Below are 18228 nucleotides of genomic sequence, written 5' to 3'. Positions count from 1 at the left end.
ATCTACTGTTTACATGCTATTGAGCCCTGTAACTTGTATTCCCAAGGCCTCAAACCAATTGAGTCCTATGAGACTCGTGCGCTCACCCCCCACTATCAACACATCTAATGGACCTTCAAAATCCTTATACTGCACGTTAAGGGTGGCCTCCCCCTTAACACACACTTTGGAGTTTTGGAAGTCTGTTAGCACTATATTAGAAGGCCTAAGCTTGGCCTGAAAACCACTACCAGAGCAAATCTTTCTGAATGTGTGAATGGAAATGATTGAAAGTGCAGACCCAGTGTCTAGTTCCATGACCAATGGAATCCCTTGCAACTTCACCTTAAGTGACAATTTCTTTTTAAGTGGCTTGTGTGTGCCTGTCCTATAAATGCTTCTTCGTGAAGCACAGAAACCCACCCTGTTTTGGCTGGGGACCCTGGTACCTTTCAGGCACAATTCTTCTCGGGGTTATACCCTCTGATGGCTCAGACACACAGCTGCTATGTGGCCTTGCTTCCCACATGCTCTACAGATTACAGAACGGAACTTGCAGTCAGTCCTCTTGTGGCGACCTCTACACCTGAAGCACTTGGGTACAGGTGAAGACCTTTCTTTGCCTTCCCTCTGCTTCCCTTCTTTGGTTGGGTAGAGATGATCTACTTCTTCATCAGGTTCCTCTTCCGAGCTTCCTTGGACTCCCTCGTGGTGCATGGAAACAGCTTCTGGAGTACTTCTGAGAGGCCTCATATTCTTGATTGCCCCACTTGCTGCCTCTTCTGCAGTAACCTCTCTCAAGGCATCTTGGAACGATATGTCTTCTTTAGCGAAAAGTCTTTGCTCACATCTCGGTTTCTCAGTCCACATACAAATCTGTCTCTCAGCCTTTTCTCTAAGTCTATAAACTCACAATGCTTAGCTGCTCTTCTTAATGCAGCAATGTATTCTTTAGCTGATTCGCCAGCCCGTTGATCCCTCTGTTCAAAAGTATGTCTCCAAGCAATAACAGATAACTTGGGTTGAAAATGCTCTTTTAATAATTTCTTTAAATCTGTGTAGGTAACAGATTCAAGGGGTGCAGGGGCTACTAAATTTTCAGCGATTTCAAATGCATCTTGACCACAAACACACAGTAGGGTGGTGGCCTTTAAGCCATCTTCTCTTACTTGATTAACTCTGAAATAATTTTCTGCTCGGGCCACATAAGATTCCCATCTATCTGGATGTGTAACATCAAACTCAGAAAGTTTCCCTATCTTTGCCATCTTCAGTAAAGCAGGAAGGGTCTATCAGCCAGCTTACCTCCAATGAAGCTGTATTGGCAGGCAGTTGCTGAATTTAATGCCGTTTCCTCGCTGTCTCAGGACTCCGGGGTAAGCTTACAATTCTTTGTGTAATTGTAAGGCAATCCCACCTTCGTCGCCATTGTTGAGTCCTCGGTTAATGGCAATGACGGCTCGAGACATTCTGTGGTTTCAGGAACTCTTTATTAGTCTTCAATAGCCCCTGTTACAACTCTGAGCAGCACAAGCCTCTCAGCCTCTCTTAAAGACAAATCCCGGGCCAAAAAGCAACACTTAGGCGTGCGGCGCGCCTTGCGCATGTGCATGAGCGCTGGCGCCAGCCAGTCTGGTCCCGGGCAGCTTACAACTGCCTGGGACCATTGCAACGTCCCGAGCCTGCCTCTGCAGGCTCAGGACACAACAGGGGGGGGTCAGCAGGTCCTGGCTGTGGGAAGGCAAGGGGGTCTGGCTAGAGTGGGTGGGAGGGCTGAGACAACTCTGTGGAGGAAAGTTCCCCCCTGCCGGCTGAGCCTCTCATGCACACCATGGTCACATAGGATTGCGTAGAATGGGCGTCAGGCAGGGGGCTGGAGAAGGGCAGCTAGCAGGGGGGATCAGAGCCGCTGCCATCTCCCTTCTGCAGTGCAGCCCCATCAGCACAGGTAGAGATGGCTCTGGGATGCCCAGAAGGGAGCCCTTGCCTGGCCTAGACCCTGTCTGCTCAGCGGCTCTGATGGGGGCTACTGCTCCTGCTGCTCTGAACCCCTCAACTGGCTGGCCATGCAGGGAAGCAGGAGGAAATGGAGGGGCAGCTGCGGGTCTAAAGCCACTTCGGCTGCCCACTGGCCATAGCCGGCCCTGCCTCAGGAGCCCAACAAGGCAGTGGATCTCATGCACCGGCTGTCCAGCCTCATGGGGCAGCAGTGCCTGGATAACAGCAGGGCTGGGCAGGAGGAGATGGTGGTGGCAGTGGTGATGGCAATCCCCATATTGCCAGGCCCAGCTGGCAGCAGCTCCGGAAGCAAAGCTGTGCCGCCCATCCTTGCACTGGTGGGGGCAGCATCGAGGGAAGGCGGGCTCTGGCACACACACCCCTCACTCTTGCCGTTCCACATCATCCTGCGCACACCCTTGGCCCCTCGCCACCATTTCCCTTCCACAGCACAGCATCTTCTGGGGCTGCTGCTAGCTGGGCCTGGCAATGCAGGGATTGCCACTGCCATCTCCTGCTCAGCCTGTGTGTTGCTCAGGCTCCACTGGCCTATGAGGCCGGGCAGCCAGTGCATGAGATCCGCACCTCTTAGGTTTTTGATTACAGTGGTACTTTCCTCGACCATACAGTCTCCCTGAAAGCTATCAGTTCTAACACTGGTCACAGGTGGTTGGAGAAAAAATAATAAATCGCCATTTGATACCTGGCTTCTTCCTATGGAATCAAAATTAGCGGGTGGGTGGTTGAAGAGAGGGACAGTCAGGATTCTGCCTGCTTTATTACAGGCAAGGCTATTAACAGGCAACCCGCTCCATTTCATTAAAAAAAACTTTTTAATTTTTTTTTAATGAAATGGAGCAGGCTGCCTGTTAATAGCCTGCTGCATAATAAAGCAGGCAGAACTGCAATCGTCCCTCTCTTCAACCATTTGTTCACTAACTTGCCAAGGCCCCATGTGGCCAGATGCATCCCAGCACAGCTGGTTTATCTCCTGGTCTCAGTCCTCCTGGCCTTGCATGCTCTCTTTTCCCCAGGCACAACCCACTGCAGCACCTCCTCAGCTGTTGGCTATTCATCCAGCTCAAAGGTGGCTTCTCTGAACTGTTGGTGGTGGGCGAGGTGAGGCTGCTTTTCGTCTTCTCCAGATGGCTTTGGCAGATTCCTCCCTCACCTGCCCACCCACTCTTTTCCCTTTACTCCCCTTCTGAGCCCTCTTTGCAGTTCTGCCCACATAGCCACCAAAGCAAGAGGTGGTGTGCCAGAGCTGGAAAGCATTTCTCTGCCGCCGCAGAGCTGGATAGCTTGCCACACCCATCACCACTCAGATATGCTCGCTTCCCAAACCATTTCTTTTCTAACCTTCTTTTCAGCTCCTCTGTCACTTCCTCTGCCACTGAATGCAGTCCCACAATTAAAAAAAAGTTTGTGGGGCTAAAAAAAAAAGTTCAATCAATCAATTCAAACTTCTCATGAAAAAAAAGATCTTGTGAAGTTTGAATTGACTGATTTAACTTTTTTTTTTAGTACCATAAACTTCTTCTGTTTGTGGGGTTGCCCACGGCGGCAGAGGAAGTGACAGAGGACTGCGTTGGAGCTGGAAAGAAGAAGTTGCTTGGGTCCAATCAGGTCGGGAAGGGGGGCATTTCTGCCACTTATTAACCGGTTCTTCAAACTCAAAAGAAATTAGCTACCAATTCTACAAAACCAGTGTGGACCGTCTGAATCCTACCACTGGGTGAGGGGTTGTTGGTTCTAGGGATCTTTGCCTTTCTAATCCCATCAACTCAAAGCTTCCTGGCTCCAATCTTTCTGAAAGGATTATCAAATCTGCATTTCTACAGACCTGGTTTCTGCTTGAGGCAGAGAGACTCGGGCTTGCTTTCCTTTGGGGAAATACAATATTCTATCCTTTTTAATACCCCCCCCCCAAATATTTCCTTTTGTATAAGGGTGGGTGGGTGCTGACTTCCAACAATTGAACACATACAAATGACACAGGGAGTTGTTAATAACATTATTCTCAAGGGTGAAGCCTTACAGCTCAGTGCGGAAGACCAGGCCACTGCCTGCTAATAACCGGGAACAGATTTCATCAATCTTTTCATTTTGAGCCACAGTAAGATGCTCCTTCCAGTCTCCTACAATGCCTATAGGTGGGAAACAATCCAAGAAAACAAAATCAATGATTCCTGTTTCCTGAGCTCTTTTACAACTATTTTATTACTTCAGCAATGGAGTGCATCCTTCTTTCTTTCAGAGGGTCCCTACAGTTGGACCAACCGGTCCCCAAAGAAATTGAATATGAGGGGAGGAGTATTACAAATAGAACACCAGATCTGCATGTCAAAACGGATTGTCAATGAAATACAGGTAGTCCTCAATTTCTGTCAGAAATGGAGCCTGCCCTTTAAGGTCACATGTTTTGATGGTAGTAAAATAGGTTTTTTGCAGCAATCATTAAGTAGCTATAGTAGTCATAAAGCAAATGGTCATTAAGCAAACATAGCAGTCCTTAAGTGAACCAGTGGTTTGCAATGGATACGGTTTCACCAACAAACAGAAGTAAATACCAGTTTTGGGCAAAATGTTGTAAAGTGGCCATGTGACCATGGAACAATTAAATGGCCATAAATGTAGTCTGTTTGCCAATCTGAAGTTCAGTCATGTGACTGTGGGACGGGGGGGGGGGACTCATGACCATCATGTCAGAAGAATAATTTGGGGTTCCAATTCGAGTTGGGGCTGCACAGGAATAAATAAAAATGAGATCCAGACAGCTGCAGGAAAGAATATTTATTCCAAAATACATAACAGTTTGCATTTAGGGGCAGGCTGTAGAGAAATGGGGTACAGCAGCAGATTTTTATAGGGGGAGCTTGTCCGGAGTGACACATGCTGATTGTAGGGTGACAGTTGAGAGGTGCATCTGTGTGGGGAGGTGTATGTGGGTGTGTTTATTCTTATGAATATGCAGTTCCCCTGGGAGACATTATTTAATTAACTCTGTTTGTGTTTCCAGACCTTATCCTTTCGATATGAAGATTAGGTTTGGGTAACTTATTTCAGAGTTTGAGAAAGTTTGCTAATTTATTAACGTGGAGACACTGATTTTTAGACCATTGTGGATTCTGTTAATAGAATAGAATAACAGAGTTGAAAGGGACCTTGGAGGTCATCTAGTCCAACCCCCTGCTAAGGCAGGAAATCCTATACCATTTCAGACAAATGGTTGTCTTATCACTTCTTAAAAACATCCAGTGTTGGATGTTAACTCTGTTGTTAACTCAAATCCTAGCTACCATCTCAGAAGAAAAGATTCAACTTTTTACCTTCTTTTCTAAATAATAATAATAATAATAAAAATCACAAATTGTGACTGCCATCTAATGGACTAAGTAGAAAAAAACTCTTGCATGTACAATAAATTTCTGATTTGAAACTCTCCTGCTTTATATAATCCACATCCATTTCCCCCAACTATTTGGCACCTTTTCCTCTGATTTTTGGCTGCATCCTTTGTGGTTGAAAACAACACTAGCAGTAGAATATATAAGGAAAAATCCTGTCAAGCATGTACAACCAGATGTTTCAACTCTGCTAATTCATGTATGCTGATAAATAATTAAAAATGAACATGCACCCTAAAATGCATCCATTTTTTTAATCAATCAAGTTATTCACTGCCAATTTCTGTTCTGGACTGTTCTATCCTGAAATGTCTAGATTTGCAAACTGCACAACTTACAGTGTTCCTTCGCAACTCTTCTGAAGTCGATGCCTGTGCTTTGCACTTGTTTTTTCACCACTATTTCTAAGAACTTCATCAGCCTCTTGTATTAACATTCAGCTTCAGTTCTGTTCCTCACCTTTTCTTATGAAGGGTGACAAGGCTTGGTTCATCACAAAAGCAGGCAAAGTGCAGTAATTGACCATGGAGTTGATTTTCATTGTCTCAAATTTTGTATGTTCAATGACCTCCTTCAGAATTGGATCTGGGAGTTTGAAGTCGAGGAACTGAGTGATTTCTCTGGCTGGATCCTAGGAGAAATATGGAGAGAATTCTGGCTATGTTTTGATGCTTTCTTATCTGAAATGGTTAGAAAATGGAACTTGCTCTTTTCTTGTTTAGTCCAGAGGCAATCCACAATAAGTGCGCTCCAACAAAACGAGCATTTTTATATCTCATCTTTGGGCCCTAACCAGAGCACCTTGTATACATTTCTCTTGTAATCATTTGTATTTTATCTACATTTGCCTATATTATACCATCTACAGCAGTGGTTCTCAACCTTTTTAATGCCGCGACCCCCAACTGGTCGTAAGTCAAGGACTACTCAACTGGTGCAGCACCGTTTGCAGAATGGGACTTTTGGCGGGCTCAGCAGGGCAGAGACAGCCTGGAGAATTCCTATTGGCTTTTGAAAGCCAATAGAATTAGACTCTATTCAAGAGAGTCTATTCTATTGGCTTTCAAAAGCCAATAGAATAAAAGGGAGTAGCACAGCTAAGGAAAAGGGGGGAAAAATGGCGGACTGCATTGTTTGGTGACCCCCGTGAAATGGTTGTTCGACCCCAAATGGGGTCCCGACCCACAGGTTGAGAACCACTGATCTACAGTATAGCATTGGCTTCCAGTTTCTTTCCAGCTGTGATTCAGAATGCTGATTATCATCTCTAAAACCCCACATGTTACAAGGCCAGTTTATCTATGGGATCACCTTCCTATCCATCATGTTGAATAGGATGGGTGTATCCAGATCCCTTCCCTTACATGTCATCTAGTGCAGGGCTTTTCAATCTTATCACAGATTGTACCACTTTTAGGACATGACAATATTTGACTACCACTATTGCTTAGCAAGGTGTCAAAAACTTGATGACTGAAAAAAGGGTGGGGATTTTGGGTTTTACTGATTGGATTCATTTGTTGTTATAGAAATGGCTAGTTTATAATATTATGGAAAAATAAAAAGTTGAGGTTCAATGTTAATGCTTCCTTCTACTGCAACAAAGGAAGTCTGTTCTTTTTCTCTTCTCCACCTCACTTCCCCCCCTTTTTTGCTCCCCACTGTTTCTTACTATTTGCTTTTGTATTTTTGTATTTTATTCTATAATCTAATAAAATATTACAAACAGTAGTAAAAAAGTTAAAAAGTACCAGTTTTAATTTCTTTCATGGCTGTTCCTTTGCTGAATCACTTTCCCTTTGCACTGACAAATGTATGATGAATTTATCAATTTTATTAATATGCACCACTACCAGCTAGTTCAGGAGTCTTCAAACTTGGACCTTTTAAGACTTGTGGACTTCAACTCCCAGAATTCCTCAGCCATCATGGCTGGATAAGGAATTCTGGAAGTTGAAGTCCACAGGTCTTAAAGTTGCTAAATTTGTAGACCAGGGGTGTCAAACTCAATTTCATTGAGGGCCCCATCAGCATTGCGGTTGCTCTCGGGAGGGGGCTGTGGTGTGTGGCCAGGGGGGGTGCAGCCTACTGGGTGGGCATGGATGGAGTGGGTGTGGCCTACTGGGCGGGCATGCCCAGCTCTACATCATTCGCATCAAGGGTGCCTGTGGGGGCCTGGGCAGGAGTGGGACAGATTTGAGGGTCTCTGGCAGAAAGGGGTGGGACCAGGGAAAGTGCCAAAACATGGTCCACGAGAGTAGCCTCACTGTTCCTCTCATACCATGTGGGGGGGGACTCGATGATGGTGCAGGCTGCCGGGAGCCCTGGACAGCAGAGGTCAAATGCCCAGCCTGGCCCTTGAGCACCCACGGCACCAAGCCCAGCCCCACTTTCCCAAAGAGGCACCCAATTGCACTTACCTCCTCCTCAAGTCTGCTGCTATTGTGCTTGCTCTCCTTAGCCAGGTTGCTCATGATGGGTACGAGGGCAAAGTCAGAGGGAGGCCCATTCCCTCTCCAAGGAAGGAGACCCAGCTTTGTATCCAAAGCTTCCTTAGCAAAAGGATGGGAGACCCCCAGGATAGACAAGGAGGAGGGGGCAAGGGGATGGTGAAAGGGTAGCAGGGCAGGACTAAGGCTGGACTTCCCTTAGAACTTCCCTCTCCTTCTTTCCTTCCTTCCTTCCTAAGTACAGAGTGGTCGGAAAATATTTGAGATGAGGGAGGGAGAAAAACAGGAAAGAAATGCATCTGGGGAGGTGTCACCCTTCGTGAGGAATGAAGAAATGCACCATCGCCTGGAAGTGGCCAGCACATGGCCCTCACCTACTTCACATATCTGGCTTGGTGGGCTCTGGTGGAGGGGATGCCATGAGTAGCGTGAGAGTCAATGTTATCTGAGCAATGCCATCCAGCCCACAGCCTGCCTGGTTTCGGCAGGCAGCAGGACACTTTCCTCACACCACCAAGAGACTGAGCCAAGCGATGCGAAGCTCACCAGCTTTGCAGCTTGGTGCCTGCTGAAACTTGGCAGGCTGGGGGCTAAGCAGCATTGCACTTCTCACCAGATTCGCACTACCCGGCTCAGCTCTTGGCGCTGTGAGGAGAGCGTCCCACTGCCTGCTGAAACCCCTCCCCCAGAGCCCATCTATTGCAGAAAATCACAGAACTCAGACCGTGGAATCAAAAGAAGTTGCTTTATTTTGTGCAAAAGGTTCATAGCACTATATTTGTGAAACTTCAACTGAACAGCTTCTCATAACAAAACACAAATTTATATATTCTCATCAGAAACAGCAAAATATGGAAATGTAACAGGTAGCATGGATTGGTTGCTTTGAATCACAGCCCCCTTACAGCATACAGCCCCCCTTTCCGTAACTAACATATCTTGCTTAAACTTCTGTCTAAATTTCCTGTAATGTACTTGTGGTTAGCTACAGATGAGACATAGTAACATATATGGTTAGCTGTAGCAGAGCTTCAAACTTTAGCACTTCTGTGCAACCAACAAATGAACCTGTGGTTTTGACATCTTTCACTTCCTTTTGTTCTTCTTCTAACTAATACATGTATTTAAAACTCATGTTCCACTTTATAACTCATGTCTTGTCTTATGACTGTAATACACACATTTAAGTTTCATGTTTCACTCCATGACCCAGGTCCTCCTGCCTTACATCAAGCCGGATATGTGAAGTAGGCGAGGGCCATTTACTGGCCATTTCCAGGCGCATTTCTTCATTCCTCACAAAGGGTGATGCCTCCTCAACATGCACCCAAGGGGTGGGGCCAGCGCAGCAGAGGCCATTCCCTCACTGTTTCCAGGATGGCTTCGTGGGCCACATGAAACCACTTCGCGGGCTGCATCCGGTCCCCGAGTCTTGTGTTTGACATGTCTGTTGTAGACCCATGAGCTAGCTGGTTGGCCCTTCTTAGCTCTCCTTCCACTGTGTAGAATCTCATCCCTGTACCCTTAAAGACACAAGAATCAAGTGCAAAGCAAGAAAGGCTCACAAAATAAAGAAACACATAAACTCTCTTTTTCCCTCTTTAAGCTGCCTCAGGGGTGTCATGTGTCATAATGTTGCAATCCCAGACTGAAAGGCTCTGGCAATTGAGAAAAGCTTTAGCTTTAAAATTAAACCTGTTTCCCTTCAAAGAAAACTTTCTAAAAACCATAGACAGACTCAAGATAAGGGGATAAAACTAATTACATTTGTTTAAATGGATTAAACCTACAGAAGTCAACACTTTGGACTCATGCTAGCCTAAAATACAGACTAAAATATTCCAAAAACCAAAGAACACAAAGGAGCCTCTGAATTACAAAATGCTGTAAAAACTGTACAAAAAAACTTACGGTAACCCAATAAAATCTGCCAGCTGATCCAGAACTAAATAAACCCACCTCCTTTCTGACATGCCGGCTTTTCATTTCATCAGCACTGGATGCATTTTTCTGGCTGGAGAAAATGAACCAGGGGCCCTTTTCTTCCAGCAACAGCTGCTGTTTCTCTGTCCCCATTTCCTCCTTGCTGGCTGACTTCTCCTTCTCTTTCCATGTTGTCTTTTTTCCCTTTTCCTGCCCAAATCATCTCCTTTTATAGCCTCTCCTCTTCTCCCCCCTGCCCTTTTCTTCAGTTCATCTTCAGCTCTATGTTGCTTCCGGAAGCACCAATCAGCTGGAGCCCTGCCTGCTCCTGGGGTATCTGCTGAGCCCAGACAGTCCGGCAGCTGCAGATGCCTCTCCCTCAGGCTTGGCTCGCTTCGGCTCGTTCCCCTCCTCTGCTACACTTGGCCAGCAGTTGCGTACTACCTGCCATGTGGCAAAGTACCACAGGTGGTACACATATCACTGGTTGAAAAGCCCTGATCTAGTGGGACCAGGAAGAATGCCTTCTGAGTAGTAGCCCTTACCCTAGGAAGCACCCTGCCACCCAAGATCTGGCAGGCCCCTCACCCTCCTAGCTTTCTGGAAGACTTAAAAAGATGATTGCCCGTCCATCCTCAGATATGAATCTGGTTATGGCTTCTTCTGTATTCAAGAATATTGGTTTACGACACTAGGAATTGAGATTTTATTGTTTTGAGGTTTTTTTAAGTGTTCTTGTTACTGTTGCTCTGAACTGCTGAGAGCTATGGCTCATAAGATGGGCCATGCAGAATGAACTTTCCTTAGGCCCTACCACTTGTGTTAAGTCCTCAGCGAAATGGCAATGACGCAAGAGACGGTTGCAGTTCTCAGGAGCCTCTTTATTAGTGTAAGCATACTGGTTACAAGACGCCGACAACGCCCAAGTCTCCCTGCTCCTTTTATAGGCGATCCTCGGGCCAAACTGCAACATTTGGTGCGCTTGCACTTCGCGCATGCACGCGAGTGCTGGCGACAGCCAGTCTGGTCCCGGGCAGCTTGCACCTGCCCGGAACCGTTGCAATGCCCCGAGCCTGCCTTCACAGGCTCAGGACATAACACCCCTTCCCCCCCGGCTAAGACTATAATCATACAAATAGTAATACATAGCCCAATTTTACATTTGTCCTTCTTGAGTTTGAGGCCCGTTTCCCTGAACCTCAGCAGAACAGCCCTTAATCTCTCAGCTAAGTTATGTGTAGAGTCTCCAGCAATTAAGACATCATCAAAATAGGGGCAAACCCCTGGTATACCCCGCAGTGTGTTTTCCATTATGCTTTGGAAAATTCCAGGAGCAACATTTACTCCAAATTGTAACCTCTTTACCTTGAATGCCCCCCTGTGGGTCACAATGGTTTGAGCTATAGCAGCAGCATCATCAACAGGCAACTGTTGATATGCCTGAGCTAGGTCAAGCTTTGCAAAAACACGCCCCCCCCCCTTGAGGGAGGCCAGAATATGACTGACCATGGGGACAGGATAGGCATGTTGCTGCAATGCCTTATTCAGAGTGCATTTGTAATCTGCACAGATGCGAATGTCCCCATTAGCCTTAAGAGGCGTGACAATGGGGGTCTCCCAAGGGCTGGAGTCAATAGGTTCTAAGACTCCTTGCTGAATCAATTTGTCCAATTCGGTGTCAATTTTACCTTTCAAAGCAAAAGGAACCCTTCTTGCTTTAATTCTAATAGGGTTGACAGTGGGGTCTAATTTCAGTGACACAGGGGGTCCTTTGTACGTGCCCAGCTGTGGGCTGAAAACATCTGCAAATTCTTTGCAGACTTCCTGTAGGTCTACTGTTTGCAAGCTATTGAGCCCTGTGACATGTATTCCCAAGGCCTCAAACCAATCGAGTCCTATGAGACTCGTTCGCTCACCCCCTACTACTATTACATCTAATGGACCTTCAAAATCCTTGTACTGCACGTTAAGGGTGGCCTCCCCCTTAACACACACTCTGGAGTTTTGAAAGTCCGTTAACACAATGTCGGAAGGCCTCAGCTTGGCCTGAAATCCGCTGCCAGAACAAATCTTCCTGAACATGTGCATGGAAATGATTGAAAGTGCAGACCCCGTATCCAGTTCCATAGCCAATGGAACCCCTTGTAACTTCACTTTAAGTGACAGCTTTTTCTTAATGGGCTTCTGTGTGCCTGTCCTATAAATGCTTCTTCGCGAAGCACAGAAACCCACCCTGTTTTGGCTGGGGACCCTGGTACCTTTCAGGCGCAATTCTTCTCGAGGTTGTACCTTCTGACGGCCCAGACACACAGCTGCAATGTGGCCCTGCTTCCCGCATGCTCTACAGATAGCAGAGCGAAATCTGCAGTCGGTCCTCTTGTGACGACCTCCGCAACCGAGGCACTTGGGGACAGCTGAGGAGCTTTCCTTCTGCTTCCCTTCTTTTGTGGGGTAGAGACGGTCTACTTCATCGTCAGGATCCTCCTCTGAGTTCCTTTGGACTCCTTCCTGGTGCACGGACACAGCTTCTGAAGTACTTCTGATCGGCCTCATGTTCTTGATGGCGCCACCTGCTGCCTCTTCTGCAGTAACCTCTCTCAAGGCATCTTGGAATGATAAGTCTTCTTTAGCGAAAAGTCTCTGCTGCAATTCTCTATGTCTCAGTCTGCATACAAATCTGTCTCTCAGCCGTTCTTCTAGATCTTTGAACTCGCAGTATTTAGCGGCTTTTCTCAGCGCAGCAATGTACTCTTTAGCTGATTCTCTGGGCCGCTGGTCCCTCTGTTCGAAAGTGTGGCGCCAAGCGATGATGGACAACTTGGGCTGGAAGTGTTCCTTTAGTAGTTTTTTTAGATTCTAGAGGTGCAGGTGCTGCTATATTTTCAGCGATCTCGAATGCGTCTTGACCGCAAATGCACAGCAGGGTGGCAGCTTTTAAACTATCTTCCCTTACTTGATTGACTTTAAGATAGTTTTCTACCCTTGCTACGTAGGACTCCCATCTTTCCGGATGCGAGACGAATTCTGAAAGTCTTCCAACTTTTGCCATTTTTGTAGTACAGGAAGGGTCTATCAGCCAGCTTACCCCCGATGTTCGCTGAATTGGTGGGCAGCTACTGAGTTTAACGCCGTTCCCTACTGCTCAGGACTCCAGGGTAAGCTTATAACTTGTCTGCAGTCGTTGTAAGGCATCCCACCTTCGTCGCCAGTGTTAAGTCCTCAGCGAAATGGCAGTGACGCAAGAGACAGTTGCAGTTCTCAGGAGCCTCTTTATTAGTGTAAGCATACTGGTTACAAGACGCAGACAACGCCCAAGTCTCCCTGCTCCTTTTATAGGCGATCCCCGGGCCAAACTGCAACATTTGGTATGCTTGCACTTCGCGCATGTGCGCGAGTGCTGGCGACAGCCAGTCTGGTCCTGGGCAGCTTGCACCTGCCTGGAACCGTTCCAATGCCCCGAGCCTGCCTTCACAGGCTCAGGACATAACAGCTTGTATTTGTTATCTCCTATCTCACGCAAATGTATCCTATGTGTATGTGCGCACATAAGCAGCTTACTTCTTTTATGTCTTCATAAAAGACATACAGGACTGGGTGGCTGTTCTTCACCTCCCACCAGCCTCGGACATGCTCAAACCATGAGCCCCAGGCAACTGCAAAAAAAAAAAAATGACAAGAGAATCTTGATTTACCTCACTATTCTTTCTGCTTTGTAACTCTAGGCTCTACCACCTTTCCCCTCAATATGGCTTTCATGGGTGATGAACTATCTTGGTTGAGAATGATGGAAACTATAGTTCTTGGGGAAATAATACCCTTCAGCTTCTCGAATTTAAGGGAAAAATCATTAACCATTTTTTCTCCAGAAGTCATAAAATTATCTTTGGTACAGAGGGATCCATACTTCTTTTCCAAGAGTAGTTTGGTAGCTATACTTCATGTTTTCTGTAGGCCCAATGGTGACTGCCATCCAAAATTTCCTTATGGCGACAAGGATGGCAAGTAAATTTAATAAATTAAATTGATGGTGATGGCATAATCACATATTACTGCTGGGGATTCAGCAAACAATTAGCTCCCACATGCTTTTCATAACTATTATTTTTTGGCTTCCACCTACTTTTTCCTGTAAGGAAGTTCTCTACAAACTGATCCCAGTTCCCTGGCTCCGGCAATGCCTGGTTCATGCGGTGGAAATGGAAATAAGAAACAATGGTGTCCTTAACATTCCTAGCTACATAAATAACCTGCAGAAAGAACAGAAAAATCATAAAAACTCTAGGATAAGATGTTCATATGCAAATGCATACATATATCTATGTGGTTTCTAAGAGTTGACACTTACTTGATGGCACATAATCAAATCATATGCATATACCTACACATACACATTCACACAAATACACGTCTTGCTCTGTCTTATGTAATTCCTATTCACTGCCTCTTTTCCAGCACATAAAATTATCCTAATCTGTCCAAACTTCAAACGCTGCCAAATTCAATATATTAAGCCTCTCACTTTTATGTTCCTACATTTCCTCTTCTTATGAGCATATAAACTCTTGGTTTAGTTTAGGAAGCTGAAAAGTGTATTGAGGCTGAATTCAGATGAGAATTAAGATTTGCTTTCCTTTATAAGGGGCAGAAGGAATGACCCTGAAGACAGGAGGAAGATCCTCTACTAAGATATTGGTTAGATAACAGAAATTTGAGTCTGGAACAGAATGAAACCCGAGAAAACATCTCAGACATGATTGTCCCTGGTTCTCATGTAGATAAAGAAAGGGAAGATGGAAGTACATTCAGACTTCCAAAATTCTATTACCATAACCTTATAACAAAAGTAGGATTGGCCTGCATGACTTTTGTTTTCTTATCAAGTCTGCCTTGAAAAACTGAGATTCCATCAACCATATTGCAGTTGTTCTAACCTTGCAATCCCAGAAGGAAGGTGGGAGAAGCTGGACTGGGAGGTGAGATTTCAGGGTGCGTGGGGAAGGCATTGCCTCTGCCATTTCCAAACCTGCAAGATGGGTGGGTGGGTGGGTGGGAGAGGGATGGACATTATTCAGGTTCATGGTAAGGAAAATCTTTATCATCAGCCCCATGAAGCAGTACCGTGTTACTCACCTGAAGATATGGGTTTTATAGGAAACAAGTCTATGAAGGGAATCCGTTCATATATGGGAGCCCTTGCACATTTCTGTTTGTCTCCTCCATGCTGTATCATGTCCACTATTTCTTGCATCCAGGTAGTCCCTGATATGAGAAACGTGGAGAACAGATTGATCAATCTAAAGATTGGGTTCCTGTTCCTTGATCTTTCGACTTTAGGCTTCGTACTTCTTCCCCCAAAGCTATTTTGTCATGCTCTTCCACATCTCCTCCCCACTTACCTGTTTTGGGATAAGTGCAAATGAGAAGGTCATCAGGCTGGGCTTTAAAATTCCTTAAGAACTCCAGGTTTGCAGCAGTACTATCAAGTAAAGAGATTCCTTCAACTTCCACCAGTTTTGAACGTTTGAGTAACCTTGGATCAAACTCTTTCAATGCTCTTCTTAAAAGCTCCATGATGAATGGAAAAGCCAGGAAAAGGGAGTTTATGACCTAGGGAGATGTGATCACAAATCTTTGGAGTTCAGTGTTCCAGCTTTGCAAAGATTCTGCTCCAGAGTTCCTTTTGAACGAGAGTGTCATGTTTGCGTCTTGCACTATATAATTCTTGTCTGTCTCCACCCACTTTCTCTTTTGTTCCTTAAAATTTCTGCAAGGGCTGGAAATTTGATATGCATATTACACACAGGAAAAACCTCCTGAATAAGCTGATAAGAATTAACACACACTGATCTATAGGAATGACACATTTTATGTGCAGTTCCTGTAGATCAGTGATTCTCAACCTTGGCAATTTAGAGACATTGGACTTCAGCTCCCAGAATTCCCTGGCACATATGTCAAACCATGTTAAATTTGCCAAGGTTGAGAAACACTGTATAAATAAAATTGATGGGAATGGAGGAAGTGCCCTGACATGTCGCCACAAGTCCGATTTATATACGGTTTCCTTCTCCTGCCCTAGAAGCCAGAAAGGAGCCTTGACTTTAGATTAGGAAGTTTGGACTCAGGTCAATCAGATCCGCAGAGAGACTCATCTCTGGGTGGAGGGGAATTAAGAAAGTCAAGATGGTGTCCATAATTGAACCCCATGAGAACATCATCGTCAATCTGACAGGTGAGCATTTTTTAATCCTGTCTGACTGGTAGTGGATGAGCTGTACTTCTATGGCAATAGGAAGAGAATGAACAGAAAAGCTTCTTGTGCCTTATGTAGTTACAGCCGAGGATTGATGGTGCTCTGTAGATCAGAGTTAAAATGTGCCGTGGAATTCTAAGAGAAAGGGAGTTAGGGAGGGAGAGAGAAATGAACAGGACACCCCAAAACCTGATATATGATGGTCTATATGTCGCTTTGGCATCACTTTTGCCTAATTACCCCACGGATTCCATAGCAGTGTTCCAATATCTCAGGGGCTGCCACAAAGAAGAGGGGATCAACCTATTCTCCAAAGCATGTGAAGACAGGACAAGAAGCAATGGATGGAAACTAATGAAGGAGAGAACCAACTTAGAACTAAGGAGAAATTTCCTGGCAATTAGAACAATTAATCTGTGGGACAACTTACCTCCAGAAGTTGTGAATGCTCCAACCCTGGAGGTCTTTAAAAAGAGATTGGACAAGCATTTGTCTGAAATGGTAAAGAGTTTCCTGCTTGAGGAAGGGGTTGGACTAGAAAACATCCAAGGTTCCTTCCAATTCTGATATTCTGTTATTCTGTCTTCCTATAACTTTTAAGCCAATTTACCTCTATCTCAATTGTAGTGTAACTCAGATTTCAGATTCTGGAATTTTTGCACATCTATATTTGTGGGAAATTCTTGCTCTCCTCCCATCTTTCCCTTCTGGAATTCCCTCATACATTTCACCTTATTATGGTAGCCATGGTTAACCCATCTAGTCTGTGTCTAGCTGATTGGGGAATTCTGGGAGTTGAAGTCTTAAAGGTGCTAAGCTTGAGAAACAGTCGTCTGTTTCTGTTGGTTTCATTCCCCTTGCTTCTTTAAGCAGCTCCAATCGACTCCTTTTTTCATTCCTCAAGAATGACATTTGTTTCTTCTCTACCCCACCGGATACAGTATAGCTATAATAATCATCATCATCATCATCATCATCATCATCATCATCATCATCCAGTCTGAACATCTGGCTGACTGTGCGATGATTAATAATAATAATAATAATAATAATAATAATAATAATAATAATAATAATAATAATAGTAACGACAGCAGAATAGACGAGAAAGAACTGGAGAAGATAACAAAATACAAAGACCTACAAATAGAAATAGAAAGACTGTGGCAAAAGCAAGCAAGGGTAGTACCAATAGTAATAGGCTCCTTGGGTACAATCCCAAAAGAACTGCAGCACCACTTGAACACCATTGGCATTGACAAATTCTATCTCAATTATAGTGAGGCAGAATGGAAAATACATATAGTAACAGAACATATTAGTAGAAGCTTGCTTGCTTTGATGTTGTAAGCTTTAGGAAAAGGGAACTTTCCTTCATGTAATCATGAGCTGTGTGACCTGTGTGCTAGTTATTTACTGTAACCGAAAATATTGTAAGAAGGGTACTGAAAGTAAGACAGTGGTGGCGAAACTATGGCACGCGTGCCAGAGGCGGCACACAGAGCCCTCTCTGTGGGCACGCGCCATCGCCCCAGCACACGTGGTCTCTAAAGGTTTGCCATCACTGGCCTAAGGCCAGCCAGCCTGGAGCTGCCATTGGGGAGCCCACCATCCCACCCCCCAGAGACCCCCTGGATCTCCCCCAACCCTGCCAGTCTCCCACAGGTGTCCCTCCCCATAAGCAATATCAAGGTGGCCATGCTCACCCCGGCCATGCCCACCCAATCTGCTATGACTACTGCAGCCACACCCATCCAGTGGCCATGCCCACCCAGTCTGCCAAGCCCACTGTAGCTGCACCCGCCGAGTGGGTCACACCCACCCGGCACCTGGTGATACATAAGTGGATTTTGGGTTGCAGTTTGGGCATTCGGTCTCTAAAAGGTTCGCCATCACTGGTGTAAGATAATATCCTTATAGAGAAATATATTATGATATAAACTTCTCCTTTTCCCCACCCCTGCGATGCAGACTTCTCCTTTCCCCACCCCTGCTATAGCTGATAAGGGTAACGCCTCAGGCGGGGCTGGGGTTGCAAAAGGGATAAAACCTATTCCCTGGGAGTAGCCTGGGGTTCAGAATGTCATGCTAATGCTCTGAACCTTTGCGGTCAAATAAACCTGTTTTCTCCAACCCTTTGTGGTCTTGTCTTCTGAATAAATATTAAAAATTTCTACTACAGTAATGTAGCTCAGATTTCAGATTTTGGAATTTTTCC

The 18228-nt window shown here is 45.4% G+C and overlaps 1 protein-coding gene across 2 annotated transcripts; it reads right to left on the bottom strand.

Annotated features, from left to right (window-relative positions):
* Positions 1-3495: 3495 nt before the first annotated feature.
* LOC120309019 (sulfotransferase 1C2-like) lies at positions 3496-15510 on the bottom strand. Of its 2 annotated transcripts, XM_039345799.1 has the most exons (7): positions 15154-15510; positions 14888-15016; positions 14689-14780; positions 13878-14004; positions 13316-13410; positions 5844-6015; positions 3496-4124 (listed from the first exon to the last, which is right to left on the bottom strand). In XM_039345799.1, the coding sequence occupies exons 1-7, from the start codon at positions 15326-15328 to the stop codon at positions 4012-4014; spliced, it is 903 nt and encodes a 300-aa protein (XP_039201733.1). In that variant the 5' UTR covers positions 15329-15510; the 3' UTR covers positions 3496-4011. The 2 variants fall into 2 exon arrangements, with proteins under 2 accessions (XP_039201733.1, XP_039201734.1); XM_039345800.1 differs by lacking the exons at positions 3496-4124; positions 5844-6015 and adding an exon at positions 8179-9357 and having other exon boundaries at positions 15154-15505.
* Positions 15511-18228: the final 2718 nt, after the last annotated feature.

Source organism: Crotalus tigris, unplaced genomic scaffold (genome assembly GCF_016545835.1).
Source record: "Crotalus tigris isolate CLP2741 ecotype Arizona unplaced genomic scaffold, ASM1654583v1 scf7180000017977.1317863, whole genome shotgun sequence".
NCBI lineage: Eukaryota > Metazoa > Chordata > Lepidosauria > Squamata > Viperidae > Crotalus > Crotalus tigris.
Note: the sequence above shows the minus strand (reverse complement) of the source record. Positions and strands in the feature narration are given on the sequence as shown.